Source organism: Cynoglossus semilaevis, chromosome 3 (assembly GCF_000523025.1).
Source record: "Cynoglossus semilaevis isolate Cse_v1.0 chromosome 3, Cse_v1.0, whole genome shotgun sequence".
Classification (NCBI taxonomy): Eukaryota; Metazoa; Chordata; class Actinopteri; order Pleuronectiformes; family Cynoglossidae; genus Cynoglossus; species Cynoglossus semilaevis.
Genome location: NC_024309.1, coordinates 10,200,255 through 10,221,258, shown reverse-complemented (window position 1 = coordinate 10,221,258; position 21,004 = coordinate 10,200,255). Strand labels below are relative to the sequence as shown.

At 43.6% G+C, this 21,004-nt stretch overlaps 1 protein-coding gene across 7 annotated transcripts in view; it reads right to left on the bottom strand.

Annotated features, from left to right (window-relative positions):
- The window catches only part of atp8a2 (ATPase phospholipid transporting 8A2), a 53,330-nt gene that overhangs the window by 21,649 nt on the left and 10,677 nt on the right, over positions 1–21,004 (bottom strand). For 4 of the 7 annotated variants that reach the window (XM_025054620.1, XM_025054621.1, XM_025054625.1 and 1 more), the window contains exons 3-24: positions 17,537–17,636; positions 16,231–16,329; positions 16,071–16,116; positions 15,761–15,801; positions 14,787–14,860; positions 14,581–14,650; positions 14,297–14,424; positions 14,063–14,174; positions 13,715–13,883; positions 13,471–13,598; positions 13,308–13,385; positions 13,131–13,219; positions 12,900–12,944; positions 12,693–12,768; positions 12,426–12,614; positions 12,235–12,284; positions 12,073–12,142; positions 11,903–11,987; positions 11,120–11,259; positions 10,244–10,382; positions 8,998–9,062; positions 718–890 (exon numbers count right to left, since the gene is read on the bottom strand). In XM_025054620.1, coding sequence (XP_024910388.1) covers positions 718–890; positions 8,998–9,062; positions 10,244–10,382; positions 11,120–11,259; positions 11,903–11,987; positions 12,073–12,142; positions 12,235–12,284; positions 12,426–12,614; positions 12,693–12,768; positions 12,900–12,944; positions 13,131–13,219; positions 13,308–13,385; positions 13,471–13,598; positions 13,715–13,883; positions 14,063–14,174; positions 14,297–14,424; positions 14,581–14,650; positions 14,787–14,860; positions 15,761–15,801; positions 16,071–16,116; positions 16,231–16,329; positions 17,537–17,636 — 2,166 coding nt within the window. Of the gene's footprint in view, positions 1–717; positions 891–8,997; positions 9,063–10,243; positions 10,383–11,119; positions 11,260–11,902; positions 11,988–12,072; positions 12,143–12,234; positions 12,285–12,425; positions 12,615–12,692; positions 12,769–12,899; positions 12,945–13,130; positions 13,220–13,307; positions 13,386–13,470; positions 13,599–13,714; positions 13,884–14,062; positions 14,175–14,296; positions 14,425–14,580; positions 14,651–14,786; positions 14,861–15,760; positions 15,802–16,070; positions 16,117–16,230; positions 16,330–17,536; positions 17,637–20,292; positions 20,941–21,004 lie in introns of those variants that run through there. The other 3 variants (XM_025054623.1, XM_008307990.3, XM_025054622.1) reach the window with 3 other exon arrangements.

Sequence of the window (21,004 nt, the reverse complement as noted above, 5' to 3'; positions counted from 1 at the left end):
GCGGAGGGGCGGGGCTAGAGGCTGGGGCGCTGGCGGGTGGTGTCGTAGGAGCGAACAACCTGGGACTGGGACACCACGCCGTGCTCCTCCTGAGAGAAGGCGTAGCCATCTGAGGAGACAGAAGGACGGACGTGAAATGAAAGACAGAAAGGCCAAAAACCGTAGAATCACTACAACAGATGTTTATGAGTTTTGCACGACACAGTAAGATATTTACTCCATCCTTTACTTTGGTATTTGGATCATTTTCATAAACAGCTGCGGCGTGGCGTGTCCGTTCGTAAACCTCGAACGCTTAGAAGGTGAAACGCCGTGTTTCACACTCAGGCCTGATTGGTGCAAGAGTATTTGGCATCTAATGACACCCATCCATAAATGTCAAATGCAGACGAGTGTGTTTAGAGTGGAAGTGGGCGGCTGGCCCAAATGCAGCGGGCCACAGATGTGTACCAGGGGGGGAAAAGGAAAAGTTTGAGGGTTTATTTTTAATTCTTTTGGGAAACAGGCGATGTAACATCAGACGCCTGTGACGCAGAGCATTAAGCAGCCAATCACAGCTGTCACTGTCATCACAGAGGTATCCATCATCTCTGAATTAGAGCACCAATAAGTCAAGTTCCATATGGGTTTTTTTTTTCTTTTCAACAGTGACTCAAAGACACGATGCTTTTGTGGAATAACCTGGAGCGACTAATGGAATAAATAAGTCTTGCTTACCGACAGCAGATGACAGCTTTGCAGGACAGCGCCAAGTCCAGGAAGGCCTGTCGGAGCTCGAAGGACAGGGCGTATTTCAGCGTCTGACCATCGATGATCAGCGCTAACTCGTTTTCCTTCTTCAGAGAGTCGCCCAGCGACGAACAGTGAGCTGTGAGAGTGGCACGAGTCGCCTACAAGGAGACAGAGACATGGACATTTATCTGATTAGTTACTTCTTCTTAACATAAACTTTTACTACTGTTTTTTTTTGTTTTTTTTAAATCAACCGTCTTAGACTTCACCGAATGTTTGATGAAACACTTTTGGCTTCGATTAAAATCCTAAATCTCCCCGCCTGCCAAGCAAGTGACACAAATCCTTTTACAGTCTTACAGCGAGTCCTTTTTAAGTGAGCACATGTCCAAGTTTTACATCAGCGTGGGACACTGCGGCCTCTACAGGGGCGAAAAAACAACACACGGACCAATTTGTTGAAAGGACAAAACCACCAATGATAAATGGGAGACATATGGTCCTGTCTGCGCAGCCTGCTTTCATCTGTGGGGGGACTTGGCTTCTGTATAAACAATTTCCAAGGCCAATGTGATGTTCGCAGTTGTTCTAGAAAATCACGGCAAAACGACGATGGTGCGGGATCCAGAGGACGACCGTGAATTCCTGCACAAATCAGTAGCAACAGCCAAATCAGGAAAAAAAACCTGAATTCCTGCACAAATCAGCAGCAACAGCCAAATCAGGAAAAAAAAACAAAAGAGAGTGAGGACAGAGAAGGACAGAGAGAGGAGGTGGAGGAGAAGGGAGTGTGTCTGAATGTTAACCTTCCTGCAGGCAGACGATCTGATAAAACTCTTGACAACAGAGGCACAAGGGTTAACAGTAGGGATGTCCGATGTTATTGGCCGACCGATATTATCGGACGATGTTAGCTTAATTTTGTAATATCAGTAAGAACCGTTATAGAACGCACCACTGCACACAATAAAATGTGGACTCTCCCTTTAACTCAAACAGCTGCATATATAACTATTAGTTGGAATCAGAAGTTTTTGGACAACATCGGCAGATCAGATATCAGCGAACAGTTAATATCAGACATCCATAATTAATAGAGAAAATACATGGAGATGTGATGAACTTCATGTGGAGGATGAGCCGTGCTACACGTTAGCAGTGAGTCTTCACTGACACATTAAACACCGCGGCTCACTGTTACACAGTGCATGTGTGCAACAAAATCCCGTGGCTCTTCTTCTCGCCAAATAGCGATGCATTCATGCCTCCTGCTCTTGTTTTCTCAGCCCCAGGCTGTGTGTTTTCTTTTGTATGCCGGAATTCCTGTTTGCATTCACCTTTTTCCCCAAACAGGGCAAAGGAAAACAAAAACAGAAAGAAGGGATTAAGGAAGATTACAGGTTGTCAGAGCTGCGGGACACAAAGGCCCAGTGTCTGTGTTCAAGTGTGTGAAGTGCATGTGTTTTTACAGTGAAGTGAAACGTGTACGCACCACTGTGTGTGTATATGTGTGTGTGTGCACGTCAACATGCTGCGCACATCTGTCACAGCGTGAGAGAGATGTGAATCTGAACGACTCTTATCGTTTTCTCTGCTTGTCCTCGGCCCATCACAGAGGAATGAACACACACACACACACACACACGTCCTCAGCAGTGTTGACAACACGTAGGTGAAAACTGATGTAGGTTGTACTAAAGTGTGAAAACCACACTAATCTGGAGAAAAGTGCTGTCATCTAGTGTTTGTCAGGAGGACACATTAAAAAAAAAGAAAAATACAGAAAGGTGAGCTGATTCTTGATACCTGAGAACATGTTTGAGTGTTGGAGACATGCACGGCATTTTAACTTTATTTACTGCATAACAGCTGTTTTGTTGGTACTGATAATAAAGCCAAAAAGTTGTGTGTTTTTTATACATTAGATCAAAAAGAAAAAAATGTAAGAAATAGTAATTTAATAAGATTTATTTTAAAAAATACCCAGAAAAATATAGTTAGGCACGGTTTAACAGAAATGAATAAAATTGATTTTTTTATTTATTACAATAATAATTGCTTTATGTCAGTGGAAACTGCAATAAAATGTTAAATGTTCATGAATATAATCACATTAAAGCCACTAACCTTAAAGGTACTGATGATGGACTATTAAATATAATGTCAAGATAAACTTTGTAAGTCTAATTGAATCTGTCTGAGTTCCACAATCTGCCACAAAGACAGAGAAACCCGCCACAGTCAGGCCCAGCGAGGGTCACATAAATGGGTCAACACTAGTGTGAATGCAAACATCCAGCAGCTTAGCATCAATGTGCTAATGCACCACAGGGACTTGTCACAGCAGGCCCTGGTCTAAGCTTCAACCAGGGATAATAACCAGACTAATGAGACTGCAGGAGGATTAAAAAGGTAACTAAAGTGCAAACATTAGTCGGCTCCTAAAACTAACCGTCGAACAGTTGGACTCAATTCTGCAAGTCCAGGCCCGACAGCATCCGCCTGACAAAGGAGTGGAGTCTTAGGATGAAAAGAACCAGCTGGGTCCACTGTGATCTGTTAACGCTTTCAAAAAAAAAAACAAGAACAAACACAAGGCTGAGGAAAAAAATTGCTCGACTGTGTAGTTTCCACTTTTTCTCACGCTAAATTACCTGCTATTTTTGGAGGAGAACGGCAAAATTCTTTGAGTTTCGTTATGACAGATCTCGTTAGCGGGCATTTATAAAAATCCAAACTAAATGTTTGTTTTCCACGTGGAACTGAGTTCAGGAAGGGCAGAAACATTTTAGCACAAACATTTGTAAACCGTGCTCACAGGCCTGCGGTCTGTGTGGAATTTTATCAGGTTTATATTTGGATCACACAGATGGGCAGGGCACGGAGGCACTTCTGAGATACGGCAGGCCACCTTCTTTGATTGCACACTTCACCATAAAATGCAGGAGAACAAACACACACACATCTGTCTCTCGCTGGCTCGTCATCCTGTAGATACACGTACGTGTATACATATGTACATATATGAAGGTAGGAAAGATGGGAAACGCCAAAGGTTGATGTGTTCCAGGCCATAGAAACCCCCTACAGTAACAACAAACGCACATAAACAGTGTGAAATGTCCAACAAAATGAATGGGCAACGCTACAGAGAACTGGAGATCAAGGAGTTGATAATAAACGGAGCACTTTACGACCATCGTACACAGACGTGGCTGTATATTCCCTAAACGTGTTTCCACTTTAAAGGTACTATTTGTGTACACACCTCCATACACCTGACTGTTTATAAAAAAAATAATCGGTTCCATGTGCATTTTTTAACGCCTTCTGGTAATACTGTTGGACTGTCTGGCAGTTTTATACTTTTACACAAAGAAATGTGCAAAGTCAGACGTTTGTGCTCCACTGCAGGTCACGTAGAGAACACATAATCACTGACACCTTTCTGCATGACCAGAAACTACCATTATATACTTATTTAGCCTCTGCTAGTTCAAGAAAAGAGAAAGGAAGGAGAGGTAAGAACAGAGAGAGCGCATAGTTCTCCAAAAATAAACTAAACACTGATGATGCCAAAAATATGTGCCGGTAAATCAGCCATGGTTGTACCATAAACACCACGGTTGTCTGAAAGGGAAACCATCAGCGTGCTGACAGTGAGTTCCACAGAGGTGACGGTGGTGGATTTTCAGTTCTCTTACTTCTGAAGGAACCCACGTCTCCAAACTGGAGCATTGCTCCGGAACCGCAGGATGTAAAAAACGGAGGCGTTAACAAACATGGCGTGTGAGAAGAGCGCCAGAGAGTGAGAGGAGGAGAAGGGAAGGTGCTGAGAGTCATATCTGAGGAGCAGATTCTGTCACTGATGAGATTTAATTCACCGTTTAATTATCAGACAGTGCATCTGTGCAAACACCCACATCCTCTGCTGCCCAGTCACGCACACACACACACACACAGAGAAACAGATGTGGTGTGTGACTGTAGGGGTCTGGTGTACTAAACCTATTATAAACTGAAAAAAGCCAAAACAAAGAAGCACACACCATGATTTACTACAATCTAGTACACACACACACAAGCCAAAAACACAAGTTTCCTGTGTGTGTGTGTGTGTCAGTGTGTAAAGATGATGAATGAGCAGACGATGATGGTGTTTGTTCAGGACTTGTACTGTGGGCAGAGGGGGTTTGTGGGAAAGTTCGATGAGATGTACATTTGAAAAAGAAAAAAGCCATCATCACTGATCAGGAGGGGGGGGTTACTCATGTGCTGTTGCATTCTGGGAAAACCCAGTGTGCAGACAATCATGTGTTTAAGAGTGGACAGAACAGGAGTTTGACTGAGGGAGTGTGAGTCTGTGTGTGGCTTCAGCTCTGACGGCGACAGATGGCACTTGTCACAGCCTCACAGAGCGTTTACCCAGGAGGCATTGCTTATAGGGTTTGTTTGGATGCAGAGGAGCACCAAAAGGAGATCACATTACCCTCACTCATCACCCTCACATGGCTCAGCCACAGACCCCCCTCCACCCCCCCTGACTCTCCTTCTATCCAGCTTGTCCATCTCTTACTTGAAGTACAACAAACATTCCCTCTGCTTTGTTCACAAACATACTCCCGCTCCTCCAAGAAGATAAACACCACACTTTGTTGTTGCTGCTCTCCATCTGAACCACACACACACACACACACACACATACTTTAGAAGTCACACACCACAGACCGTGCGTACTGACTTCCTGTGTTCAGAGAGGGTGCTGACAGATGTGGAGGTAGTGGTGTGAGGAAGACAAGGTGCGGAGAACCAGGCTGTGGTGGGGTCGTCCCCACCGTCCAGGACCTGCCGCTGACAGCAGAGAGAGGCTGAGATACACTGTACGCAGGACGTGTTATTTAAAGACGAGGTGCGGAGAGGTCAGCTTTGAGGTGAGATTGCCTTTTAAATCAAAGGGAAGGTAACACTCTTAAAACAAGCCCAGGAGAATGAAGAGGCTGAGGAGGCGCAAGTTATTTTAAGCCTGAGAGTTTTTTCACCCAGGAGGGTCGCTTTCATCCAGACCGACCGACGGTTACCGTCAGTGATCCCTGGAGCTGTTGAAGCACAACACCGCCGTTCATTCCTGTACGTGACAGATAACGTTTCCTTTGATGCTTGTCTATTTGTCTACTTCAACATTTGACTGACTTTGATCAACAGGAGCCTTGTCGACGTGAGGATACCAATAATCTGACCTGACCTACAGAATATGATTTAATGTCACACATACATTAGACCAGTGTCAAACCTTTGACCCAATTCAATAGACATGATTCGTAAACTCCTGAGAAACATGATGCAAGACGACCCCCCCAAAAAAATCTCTTGCAACCCACCTGAGGGTTGCAAGAGATTTAGAACCACTATATGTGGTTCATTTGTATAACTAACACAGGGTAGTGAAAATATTAGAATTATTCCTTTTAAGCTACCTTGCTAACAGCTAACATCGCAGCCAACATCTAATCCTTAGACTGAATAAAGGTCCAACTGAACGAGACATACTTCAGTGTGAGCTCATAGATTCTCAAACCAGGACAGTTGTTCAATTCAACGGTCCAATAAACGGACTTTACTGTGCGTGTAAACGTACGGCGTTGTTTGCCAAGTTGTTTATTCTTTCTCGTGATTGGCCGTCACATCCACTGTTTGGCACTGAGGTTCAGACCAGATCATTCACACTCACTTATTTCATGTCAACCAGCTGTTCTGTCCTGCTGAGATCTTTATTCCTACACTTCCCTCTCAGACTCGGCCTTCGCTGCGTGTTCGTCCCAGTCTGCTGCAGAACGGCTGCCTCCTGCCGTTGGTGAACACTCGAAATCTTGCTCAAGGACAAATAAGAATGACGGACTGTTAGCGTTACGGTGAAGTGACGCCAGACTTCCCAGATGAAAGACGGAACGCACACTGTGACTTGTATTTAACTGGTCATTTACTTTTGGCAGCAGTGGCGTCATCAGTCCTTCAGCTGTAGATGATGTTGTAGAATATGTCTTTTATTAACAGGCTTTCTGACTGTCCTCGACCGAGCAAAGGTGGACGGCGGGAGAAAATAAACATAATCACCTGTTGGACCCAAATGTTTCCTTCAAATCTAGATTACAGGGTCCGGGGAGCATTAAGACTTCTGAAGTATTTACGTCAGCTGCAGAACATGCACTTCAACGCTGCAGACAAGCTGCTAATAAAATCTTCCTAACTGTATTAGCATGATCGACCCGCAGCACAAACTGTATTGGGTTTCAGCCACTTGTGCTCGTTATATACGTAATTCTCAGTACCCAGTATGATTAACCTTCAAACAGTCCAGCTCAATACAGCATCTACTGTATGTGGCCGTGCAGACTGTTTGGCCTTTCACCAGAAAGTCTGGGAAGTTTCAGGTACTTCAGCTTTGATGCACGAAAAACGGGTAAAGTTACACAACATTTATTTTTTACTGGCAGCTGGCAGATTATAAAAAGTTTATCAGCTACATTTAAAATAGAACCATAAAAAATAGCTTCATAAATGTTGCTACCAGAGGTCTGAGGTCACATGGTTTACACTAACAATCACCAACATCTGCACTAAGGCAATGAGAAATGTTAACTTTTCAATCTCTACATCGGAGTTTAAAACACACTTTTGGTCGACAAACAGTTTCTCACACACGCACACACTGAAACCCATAAACAAATACACACAGGCACGCACACAAACACGAAAAGGGAGGGGATGGGGGGGGCTACACTTAAGTTTTATGGACCATAATCTTCCTGGTCCCACGCAACAAACAAACTCGGTGAAAGTGAAACACTATGATTTGGTGTGTGTTTGTGTTCTGCAGGGCCAGCACGTACAGTACAGTACAGTACAGTACAGTACAGTACAGTACGTCACGTCTGTGTGTCAGACACCAGGGCAGCATGACAGCCATATTAGACAAAGTCACGTCCAACGGTGAGTTTCACTATAATGTAATCAACGTGAAAATCAAATCAGGAGTCGAAGAATGTCTCAGATCTCAGCCTGACGGGAACTTAAATATACACGACCCGTTAGCACTGACAGCCTCCGTGCTGGTCTGGGATTAAATCAGTCCTTCACATGCAGACAGCAGCAAACACGTCTGTTTACACCTGGCTTCAAAGTGCATCCTGGATGCTTTTCCTGTGACCACTTGAGATCGGATCTGGCTTCAAATACGCACTGACGTCATGTCTGTTCACGAGAACAAAATGGTCTTTTAATGAGTCTGATTGTACGGCTGGGTGTGATGTCACCCTGTCAGTGTGTTGTTGTTGTTGTTGTTGTCATTACAGTCACGGGGGCTAAAAATGAACAAATTAATGAGGAATCACCTTTAAAATATCACAATATTACAATATAATACAGTGGAACCTCAGTTGCAAAACCTCTCAATTATTCCATTTTACATTGATTCCTATCTGGAAAATTGTTTCACTTTTCAAACTTTTTCTCAATTATCCCATTTTACATTGATTCCTATCTAGAAAATTGTTTCACTTTTCAAACTTTTCAGTTTAAAAACGGCCTTTAGGAACAAATTAAGTTCAAAAACTGAGGTTCAACTGTGTTTATATTTAAACGTAAAGAACAGAAAAGAACCTGAGTAACACAGAGGTTTTTTTTTCTTCCTAGACAGCAGCAGCTCCACATCATTAATTCCATTTGTGGATGACTTCATATGGAGTCTAACTCCATGTTTTTAACAGACCACAGTCCAGATCTCTGCTCAGAGATCAGTCAGTGTGTGATCAAATCACTCCAGATACCAGCTGATACCAGCTCTGAACGGGTTCCAAATTTGACTGAGCGCAGGTTCAGACTAGGACCAGACTACGGGATGAGTGAAAGCCAAGGACTGTATGTGGATATAGGTGAACGAGACAGAAGAGGAGGGCAAGAAGTGACATTTCAGAGCTCTCCTCTTTTCAACCTCTTTCTCCAGAGGGACACCAGAGACTTTAATTACCTGCAGATGTAAGCACACAATGAGCCCCACCCACCAATCTGCCAGGGGAGGGTACCACACCCTGGTTCTCACGGTAAACCTCCCAAGAAGGTAACCCCCCTCCCCCCCCTCACACACACACACACACACACCCCTGCCCCATCCCTACAGCTACTGTAAATGGACAAACATACGAAAAAAGATACTGTAGGTGCACAAAGAGGAAAAAGGGGGGAGAGGGAGGAAGAGGAGGATCTACTCACGTCCAGGGAGTCTTCGTTGACGATGATGAGGGACATGCCGTGTGTCACCAGGCGACAGGAGTAACCTGAGAAAGAGAGAGAGGAGGGAAGAGAGTTAGATTTACCCACGGACCCTAAACACAGCTGAAAAACTGTTTCACACATTCTTCAACTGATCTGCTGCACAAACATGGAGACACGCTGAATCACCAGCAGTCAGTGGAGACACTGGTCCAGGTGTAAACAATCTTTATCTGTACAAACACTTTACTTCTCTCACCACAGTAGGAAGAGAACCCTTCACTGATCTCTCTGTGTCCTGAGCATTGAGATATTTAAGATCAACTTTAATAAATGTTAGAACATTTTTGTCCACTTATGTTTTTAGGTTTAACAAAGGTTAAATTTAAATATTTACTTTCAGTATTTCTTACTCAAAGTTTTACAACACAGAAGTAAACGTCAATAAATCGATTACTGCATGTTTCAACAATTTAATAATTTTACACATATGATGATAATGATTATAGTTTTTACAGTGTCAGCAGTGGGAGGAATAATTAATCATCAACGACACCTGTTTGCAAAGAAAAAAAACCTCAGGTTTTTTCCTCTTTAACGCCCTCTCCATAAAAAGCCACCATGGCGTGACATTTAAACCCAACGGATGTCTATAAAAACACAGGAGCTGGTGCAGCATTTGGTACGGCCCTGCTCTGAGTGTGGTCTGTTGATTAACGCTCCCTGTGATCCACGCTGCCACCACTACGGTGAGACACCAAAACAAACACCTGATGTGGCGAACACACTTTAAGATCGGAGGGAAAATGTGTCTGTGGTGATCTGACAACACAGCTGTAGTGATGTGACCAGGTCTGTGAAACTGAAGCAGGAATTCTTTGGTAAAATCCTAATTTGGCGTGTCCTGGTCAGAGAGTAAAGAATTTGGATAAAAATTTTTGGGGAAAAAAAAATTCAAAATGTTTTCTTTTCTGCATGTTTCTTTCTCTTTCTTTCTCAAATTGGAGAATTTTAAGATATTTTTTAGAAAGAGTTTTTGGGGGGAATTCTTTGGTAAAATCCTATTAGGTATTGACAGTGTTTTTGGGGTGACATTTATCAGCTGCGAACTTCCTTTTTTAAAGCCGGGTTAAATCCAGTGGGCCAGTGTGACCACTGAAGACACGTCAGTCATTTCAGCGTTCCTGGATTCACTCTGTCATCTCGAACCTTGGACTCTTCATCGGTACCACTGCTTCCTTCTCACCTATGTTGATGGCTGTCTCCTGCTTGTCCCCCGTCAGCACCCAGATCTTGATGTCTGCCCTCATCAGAGTGGCGATGGTCTCTGGAACGCCAGCCTGGAGACGGTCCTCGATGGCAGTGGCTCCCAGAAGCAGCAGGTTCTGATGATGATAAAAGTGGAAACAGACCCAAACATCTGTTTACATCATCATTCTCACCTAAATGAAGAACCCGGTGATTCACAGACAGTTCGGGTCAGACCGTGTGCCGACACAGCACCCATTACCTTCCTCTCCTTCTGCTTTAATTTGTTCAACATTTAATTGCACATGTTCCCTCATTAGACAAACACGGGCACACGAACACCGACAGACACACAGGTTAACACTACTGTGTTGTTGTTTCCAGTTTAATGGGGCTTTTGGCAGGCTGTTGTAGGTAATTACCCCTGTGGTCTCCTCGTCTGAACTCCTCTACTCCTCCTCCTCCTCCTCCTGCTGCTTCCTCTTTTCATGCTCTTCACTGACTTCTCTCCCCTCACTCCTGCACTAAATGACTGGGATCTAAAGTGTGTGTGTGTGTGTTAGCATACTGGAGGGACAGCGTTATTAAAGTGGACACACACACTAGTCAATATTTGTTTTCAATTTAGTCAACTGAAACTCAATTTGGGTATAAATAAGCTCCGTGGGATGTGAGACAGGTTCTGGGAACTGATAGATCCACTCTGCCACCTGCTGGTCAATATCAACTGTAGCTGTGTGAGCAGCAGGGACTTAATCAATAAACACTTTAGTTTGACATGGGCTTCCAAAGATCATTTTAACCTCCAGCTTCCAGCCAATCACAGCCACCAGAAGAAAACTCACTTTACTAAAATGAGTGAAAGTGAATTCACCTTTTCCAGAAGCTCGTAGCACTCCTCCAGTTTCTGAGCGCGGTCCTTGATTATGGTGCTGACCTGGTTGTACTCCTTCAGCCACTCCTGGTAGGCGTCTTCCTCCAGGTCCACATAAGCGAAACACAGCGTCCTGAGGCCTGAGTGGATGAGATTCAAAGTCAGACAATCAATCAGTGTGTGTGTGTCTGGAAAGAGAAATAAATCATTGTAAAGTGTGAGCGAGAAGTAGACGCAGCGGAGGAAACCAGAGCCAGTGGGTCTGATATCATTTCAACCGAAATCCGTGGAGGGATCTGGGGCAACGTCAAGTCCTAAAACTAGGATTTATTAAATGTTTTAGATGAGATTAGGAAGCAGTAACCAAACAGCGGCTCCAGGAGGACGGGGAGGAGGGACAATTTTTGTCAAAATGATGGGTCCTTTGTGTCCTATAAAAGACATTACACTTTACCATTTCCAAAATAGTGACTCAGTTGATTCATGAAAATAACAAATGTGATTGTTTTTAAACCAACAAGAAAAAATAACTCAAAAAAATAAAAATACTTAAACATCGCCCATGATTCGCGAAAAACTGCAAAGCAGAGACGCCATAGTTCTTATATTATTTACATTACACCCTTTAGGAGGCAAACATAAAAATAATTTCTGGCATAGGGCAACAGTCAATACTACATGGAGAATCAATGACTTAGTGACGGTTCATTTTTCAGTAACAACATCAACGCAGAGAAAATGGAAATCACTGTGGGGCAGAATCATCTTTACACCGTTTCTTACCTTCTGTTGCAAACTGTTCAAGATGGTTAACAGTCAGGTCTTTGTACTGAGACGCCTCCGTCAGACGTTCAAATATGACGTTATCCTGCAAAGAAATAAGTGAATGTGAATGTGAATTTGAAGGTTGTAAGAACAGAGCGAGTCCACAAACGATAATGAGATAAACGTACAGCTCCTTTGCAGTAAAGCCGCAGCTTCCCGTTGGGGGTCCTCACCACCACAGACATACGTTTACGGTTACTGTAACGGAAGCAGCGAGGTTCAGGATCTTAGGGTCTCATTTTATCGCAGAAATATTTATAGACAGTTGGAAACATTTATGTGACTTTTACCTGGAAAACTCCAGGACATTCAGCAGCTCGTAGCTCATTTCTTTTCCTCTCTGAAACAAAACACCACAAAAAAAGAGAGAATAATTAGAAACATACGGTGTCCACTCATTACACGGGAAAATGTATTTACACAAAGAGTCTTTGTAGAAAATGTGTTCGAAATGTAAATTTCAAGAACAACACACACGTACAGCGTCAATGATGACAGAATCAGGCGTCCTCACAGTGAACTCAAAGCCAAGTCCTTTGGCCCCTTTCACCAGAGCGCTCTCATCAGGCGAGGATGCCTGGTAGATGATCTGGTCGCCGTCCCTCTCTGGCACCACCGTGTGACACACCGCCATCATGGTCAGAAACTCGCAGATCTGAGGTGATGTAGGCTGAAAAAAAAAAAATTTACAGCAAAACCAGAAAGATGTATGTTTGGAGACATAGAAATATGACGTAGTGTCACCCACATGGTTGTTCTCAATGTTTTGAATAAGTGTTGGATCGTCGAACTCTGTAGAGTTGTGGTTGTTGGACGGCAGATTACTGTGGGACAGAGACAAATAAATATTCAAACATGCCGTCAGTAAACCCACTCCCTGCTGCGGCTCCAATCAAAGACATGCACACTACAGAGAAACAGGGATTATCGTGAAGACGAGGTGGACGTCAGGTACCTGAAGTCCTCCATTGAACGATCACAGTCAAGATCAGGAAAGTGGCTGCAGGTGATGAATGAGGTTGGATTACAAAGAGAATTAATTCAGAACCAGGTGATGATTATTATTATTATAGGTTGATTAGCACATTTGTAAAAGAATGGAAGAGTGAGATTTTTTTTGTCATTAGTATATTAAATATTTTAAAGATAAGATTAAATAGAAAAGAAGAAGAAGTAGTTTATTGACCCGTATGTTATTCCTGCGATGGTACACTTCTTGAAGTTCATGACGTTGCAGGTCAGTGTTCCCGTCTTGTCAGAAAACAGATATTTCACCTGGAAAAGACAGAGACATCAGTGGTAATGAGGTGAAGTGACGTTCAGGATGAAGTGAGAGCTCAGATCCTGTTCGTCCTGAACTGACCTGACCCAGTTCCTCGTTGAGATTTGACGTGCGAGCCATGGCTGGTGTGTCCGTCTCTGAGTAGTACATCTCAATGTCCTGAGAGCGAAAGAAAAGATACACGTTAAGAAGGTTGAGTCAGTATTTAGTTTGTGTACCACTTCTACCACATCGTTTGCTTTACCCAGTTTATGAAGAGCGCCTGTGTGAACTTGACCACCTCCAGTGTGACCAGCAGGCTGATGGGGATCAGGTTGTTGTACAGGATGATGAACGTAAGCAGGTTGTAGGCGAAGTTGGTGGAGATGTCGCCTGAAAGAACACAGATTTTTTTATCCATCACGATTTCTGCTCGAATCCACAGTCTTCATCATTAGGAGGCAGTAAATGGCTGCGTATTTAAGTATGTTGCAGAGTCGTGATCTCACCAGCCCTGGACAGGTACCAGCAGTTATCTTCAGTGTGTTCTCTGTTCCAGATGGCAGCACCGATTGAACTGACAAGAGCCATGACCAGCAGGATTCCAAACAGGACCAGGATCTGCATGTTTGTTACTCTCTCCACATTAGAGCGCTTCAGGGGAGCCTTAGTGGAATTCTGGGAAGGTAGTGAATTCAACAAATGAGAAACACACGTGTACATTTGGACTTTTGTTCCTGAACAGAAGAAAACACCGTGAAATGAACTCCTCAACATTAAATTTTCATTATAAAGAGTTGCCTTCTATAAAGTTTAACATGAAAAACATTCAGACAGTTTGTGGAGACTGAATTCACCTGCATGAGTTTAGAGTCATGGCCTGTGTACACTACAATTCCCACAACCCACTGGGTGTTCCTGATCTGAGCTCCACGTAGCAGCACCTGGTCTGGGCCGAGAGGGACAGCACTGAGGAATAAAAAAGAGACAAGCAGAAAAAAACATATGAATATGTGAATTCAGACAATAATCAAGTTCACTGTGTAAACAAAACAACAAAATAACAACATGACTATATGTGTGGTGCTCACTTGTGGTTCTCCAGCCTCAGTGTGCCGGTGAAGTCATACAGGTGTCTGTTGGGTTCTTCACACTCCAGTCGACCCGCCAGCGCCATCAACTCCTCCAGAGTCTGCATGCCAGCTGTGAGTGTGAGTCCCTGCAGCACAGAAACCACCAGACACAGAAGGGCAGAACAAGAATGATGAGAGAGACAGTCAGACAGATGGACAGAGAGAGAGAGACAGACAGATGGACAGAGAGAGAGACAGACAGACAGACAGATAGAGACAGGCAGACGGACAGAGAGACATACTTGTCTGATTTTTAGGTTGGTTTCTCCGTCCAGGTTCGAGGTCTCAGTGTAACACATGGCCTGTGGCTCACTGTGAATGGGAGTCAGATTAATAATCAACCTTATCTTACTTTCTCATTTTATTTTTTAAAAAATAACACATTTTTCTAAACATAAAACCAAAGGAAGCTAAGATAATCAAACACAGTAAGACAGTGATGTCTGACCTGGAGGACACTATAACCATATCAGCTGGAATGTGCTGGCCATTGGTCACCTTCACAATGTCTCCTACTGCCACCTTGTGGCCAGAATCCAACAACATCAGGCATCAAAGCAGGCGGACGGTGCAGGGGGCAAAACAAAATATGGTTAGTTTAGTTTATAGAACAAACACATTGGTGTATGAAGAAGAGGAGGAGTTAAAAAAAAACTAAGAGAGAGTTCAACACAGTTGAATTCCGGTCACAGATACAAAAAAACAAAAAGTAATGGTATACAAGGTCACAGGACACACACTCCAACCGACAGCAACTTTGTTTTTTAGAAAGTTGCAGACAGAAGGACAATGAGATAAAATCAGCGTGTGGGAGTTTTCATCATCAGGACAAACAGACACAAGCTCAGACACAGCCTGTGAGCTGCACCAGTCCACGTTTCTTCAGGCCGTTCGTTTTAGAGAGCGCTGCATGTACACACACACACACACACATACATGTTCAAAAAGATGAAGCTGATTGCAGTCTCTAACAGAGCACGAGTGCCGTTCACAGCAGACCTGTCTTTGCCTAAAACCTACTTTTAGATAGACACATTGCATGTTCCAGTTTTGAAAAAAAAGAAAGAAAAATTATACAAAAATCCTTACAAATCGGAGTGATAGAGACCAGGAATTATCAACTGTAACAAAAAAGTAATTTAAAAAACAGAGAAAAATGGTTCCACTACTGTACGGTAGCAGAGGGGCAAAGGAGCCGCTTTTAAAAAGAGTAAGTTGAAGACAAAATAAAAAGAAGCGGAATGAGTGTTTCAATAAAAAAAATTGAAATGTTATGACTGCTCGACATCTCTGCTCTGCGCAGACACATTCGCAGCCACCGTCAGGCTAACAGAGCAGAGCAGGGGAGTGAAAGTGAGACGGCACGGGCCTGATGAGTGACACGGCAGCAGAGATGATCTCTGTGTGTCATGTTAGTGATACCTGTTTCCAGATGACTGTCTGCCAGGCTCCGTTCCGCAGCACTGAGAGACAAGGACAACACAGACATCAGTCATCCTATAGAGCAGCTCTCATACAGTATTCATAGAAGCTAATTGAGCTGCACTTTTGTCATGGGCTGCTCTGCCTGCGCTGCAGTGAGTGACAGGAAAGAGCTATTCACTCGGCCGTGAATGGAAAACAAAACCCCGCAAATAGATACAAGCAGAGTCATGGAAAAGTGCAGACACTGGCTGAACACACACACACACACACACAATCAAATGTGCGCAATTAAACATATACACTGTACCTGTTGTCTTCTTCTTGTTGACCGTGTTGTCTGCCTTGTGTCTCTTCTGTGGAGACAGACGGAGACGAGTCAGTGTTTAAGTGTTCTGTCCCACTTCAAAGAAAACTGAAAGCCTGACTCAACTACAGATAATGTTGCTAACACTCTGTGTTGCACTCACATAGTCCTCTATGATCTCTTTAATCCCGGCCACAGTGAGGATGAAGATGAGAGGAACCAGTGTGGTGTAGCGACCGGTCGGTGATACATCAGGGATTTGCTGGGGACAGGAGAGAAATCATTGTTGATGGAAAGTGCTGAGCAGCTTAAGAAATCCATAAAGCAGTCATCACAGCAACTTGTAACTGCATTAAGGATCAGTAAGCAGGATTTTTGGCAACACTGATCAATTATTCTATAATAACCTTTCAGCATCCAGACGTAGTGACGGGACAGAGTCCAGCAGGTCTGCGTCTGATCTAAGCTTCTTCTACTACAACCTCAGAGCTGCGTTCAGTTTGTCAACTCTCCAAGTCATTTCGTCTCAACTCAAACCTCAGATAAAGCAACGTTAACACCATCTCAGCTCAGGATTTCTGCCTCATCAGTTTGTGTTAAACTCAGGAAACCCAAGCTCCAATTTCTGTTCTATATAGAAGCAGTTTTTGTGTATTTCTGAACAGGTCATATAGGGTGATACAACTGTCGTGTCCCTGTGACCTGTGACCTTATTCATGCAGTAATGTCATCAGATCCTAATTCAATCACTGGAATTAGTGATTGAACAATTAGCACCCACATTCACACCTACTGTCCGGTGCACTCAGATTCTTCATCGATTTTCATCCCAAATAACATGTTCTAGGACTAATGGAGGAAACCAGAGAATCTGAAGATAACCAAGAACACACCCATCCACAGGGAGAAACACACACGGTTTCCACACAGGAAAAAACATTGTCTAAGCCAGGAGGCAAAACACTGGTACACTGAATAATAATATGAAATATAATGTAGAACAGTGATTCCCAACCACTGTGCCGTGGCCCACTAGTGTGCCGTGAGAGATCATTTGATGTGCTGTGGAAAATTATATTATTAAAAATTTCACCTAAATTGGGCTGAAAACTATTATTGTTGAAGAGGATCTTTGTGAATTTCTTTCTTCAATTCCTGCCAGTATATCAGCGTTGTCTTCAACTAAATAGGCCATTTAGTCCATTATGAGGTCAATTAATTTAGAAGATTATTATTATTTCATTCCATATACTTTTAGTGAGATTTTTAGTTCGATGGCGTGCCGTGGGTTTTTCCTGAATATATATATGCTGTGGCTCAAAAACCGTTGGGAAACACTGAAAATCCACAAAACACGTATCACAAATTGATGGTGTACAAAGACCTGGATCTGAGTGTGTCAATGTTGTAGTGTACCAGTTTACCTGCATGAGTGCAATGAACAGGTAGTTCAGTGCTGTGGGGTTTACCTGCATGAGTGCAATGAACAGGAAGAAGGCGTTGGCAGCCCGCCTGATCTGCTCATACAGGAACCGGGGCAGAAAGGTGAGGATTCCATACTTGGTGGTGCTGCAGAAAGAACAAGAGCAAGGCCAAAGAGTGCATTAGTCAACCTTGGAAATCCTGAATAAACTGTGCATTAATGTTTTTCTAACCTTATTTGCCCCTTTAGTATCACATTAAAGGCTGAATCAAAAGGGACTGCCTTGGGGGTTTTTAGTCTTGCAGCTCTTGAAAAGCTATTTAAAACACGGTTGTGCCAAGAGAGCGCAAATAAAGCAATTAAGGGCTGCACACACATCACACCTATAAATAGGCCGACACGTTTAATCAAACTGGTTAAATTTAGGGCTAAAGTCCCAAAAAATAGCTGCAAAAAGTTGGCAGCCCGGAGCTGTATGTCAGTCAGCCTCATCGATTAGACAAGTGTATTGATTAGCCTTGATATAGCCAGGAGTGACTGTAAGACCTTTTAGAGGCCAAAAATAAAAAATGTCAACCTTGAAGTCAAGGCCTGCCAGTGTGGCCTGAGTGAAAAGTAAGAGTTGCTGTAATGGCTTTTGTTTAATGGACAGTGTGTGTGTGTGTGTGTTCAAAGTGCATTAAGTGCAGGCACTGAATAGCAAAACACACACTTTCATCACAGTTTAGAATCTCAGAGGAGATGAACCCCTGCCCTTTTTTTCCAACTGCTCGCTCAGAGAGTTACAGAAGTATCAGAATGCAGGACATCGCTCTCTCTCACACACACACACACACACACACACACTCTGCCCCACATCTGATATTCTGCATACAAAAGAGTCACCGATACTACACCGAGGGATAGAGCTACCTTAATCTATTACCTTAATCTAAGACGAGGGACAGGACTCCAAACACGGAGCAATGACACATTTATACTTAATAAAGTGCACAGCATCTGGTTCTTTTCACACTACAGATGTCCGAGCCTCCAAGTTGTGTCAGCAGCTGTAAGCTGCAGGGATGGAGCTCTCCTGCTGCTTCTACGTGACTCTGAAGTGTTATTCTTTCATTGCTTTTAAGGATGGCCCGTTAATCCGTTCAGGTTGTGGTCAGAAGAGACAGATTTGTTGGAACTGCAAGTGTTAAATGTCTGATTCAAACAGGTAACAGAGGAAGAAAGTGATGGATTCGTACACGGCAGAACTGCACCTGCGCTCATGTTGGTAACTGCACACACAGTCAAATAGGACGCGGAGAATGGACAGGAAACAGGTAAAAGCTACAAGGCTTTAATCTCAGGGAGAAAAAGAAAAAATCAATGAGGCTATTGAACCTTTACAACATGGGCTTAAGAGTTACAGGAACACAGGGACATCAGAGGGCACACCTCTGGAACACGCTGTGATGTGATCCAATCAGAGGAGGCGGAGAACGTCTACCTTAATTGTATTTGTCCAGCTTCTTCTATATGTGAAATTGAATCTCTTGACAGTAATAGCAAATTCACTAAATGCCAGTTGACTATAAACAGGCTTTGTGCTCTCTCTACGGCGCCAGCAACAGTTAGAGGATATAAAAAGTGGTGTAGAGATCAGGAGTAAAAAACACATGACAAGATCTGCAGAAACCACATCGCTCAACTCTGGCCTGTTTACTCCCCCCAAAAAAAAGCTTTTTGCTGCCTAATGTGAAACGACACACAAGCAGCTGTTGCACAATGTCGTGTGACAGCTGCACAACAGGAGGAAGTAGAGATGACCCTCTGTTGAAGTGCGCATACATGTCGTGTGTTTGATGCCACAGATGGCCATGACTGACAGAAACTCATTGTTAATGACTCTAATTTAATTTTCTTTTTTTTTAAACCCTTGGCCACTCAACTTCAGCACATTTACCACGTGGTTTCTGTCATTTAAACAAACAGATGTTTGTTGTGCCATTCTTAGTGCTGGCAACCGTGTTAAAATAAACACTGCATATGAAAATAGCTGTGATTATTTAAACAGCAGTCATATAACACAAGCACAATTCAACAGTAATAAGATGATGAATTAAAATGATTAACAAATCAATTAATCTGCAGCTTGAACTTATTTCCATATATATCTCCATTATTATCCCTCTGTTGCAGTTGTAGATCAGGAGAGTTTAGATTTTCAGATCTTTAGCACTTTAGCATGAAGCTGGTTGTCAGAAAGGAGATTAATCTTATGTTTGGATTCAGAGAAAAGATCGCTGCAGGACCAGGATACCCGGCGTGAGAGAGTTTAGATTTACACGTCTCTGATGAAGTCATTGGATAATGTTATAAAAAAAAAAAGAAAACACCTGAATCCAGGTCAAAGGTTATCTATTACCACTGTTGTTTGTCAGCCAATTTGCTATAAAACACACGGAATGAAACGGAAACGGAAAGACAGAGTAGATAAAAAAAACTAGGTCCAAAGTCTAGATTCTGCTCATGGCATGTCAGAAACGAATAGTGAAGTTGGAAACAAAGATTTCAAACAAATTCCACAGCGTCCAGCTGTGAACCGGTGAACTGGTCAAATTTTCTCTCCTGATCCTTCACCACAGCGTCCAGCTGTGAACCCTGGTCAAATTTTCTCTCCTGATCCTTCAGATAAAGCTGCAGGTGCAATGAACTCAAACTGAAACCCCACACCGATCAGTATGAATGAATCACAGGGGCGGACACAGGCGCTGCCGTGGCTGCGGTGATGAGCCAAAGTTAATGAGTTTTTCATTTTCACTTTACCTGACATGGTTGTCACAGAACTTGGTGTTCTGAGGTCGGTTGAGCAGCACCGTCCGCGCCGTGGCATCTATGGGATCCGCCTGGGAAGTGGTGCCGGACATCTCATCATCTGCCTTGCGGTAACCGGCGGACGAGCAAGCGGGTCCTGCACCGTTGGATTGATGGGAGAGAGGCGAGGCTGAGTGAGTGAGTGAGTGAATGGGTGAGAGACAGATAGAGAGACAGGGAGAGGCAGAGAATGACAGAGAGACATAGACCGGGTTTACAGTTCAAAAGGCGACCGACGAGTACCAAAGATCTGCTCCCGCTGTGAGTGCTCAGGTCGGTGGGGTTGACTCAGTGACGTCTCGCGTTATAAACACCCCCTCCTCCCTGTTCCTTCTCCTCCCTTCTGTCTGTCACTGTTATTATGCAGGTACCGTTAAATGCGCACAGCCGCGCTTTCGGTGACGCCCACGGGACCCCCAGCGTAATAAAGGATGTGCTGAGAGATGCACAATGGCGAACAAACGCAGCTTTATGATCGCGTAAACGAACTTCCTCCACGTGCGGAGCGCAGGGGAGATTCGAGAGTGTCTCCCACCACACCACGGATCCAAAACAAAGTAGCAAAGGATGCAACGCGCGTCTAATATCCCGCAGACTCCCCCCTTGCCTCACCTTCTGCTGCTGCTACTCCCGCCTGGCTGCCTGCCTTTGTCCTCTCCAAACA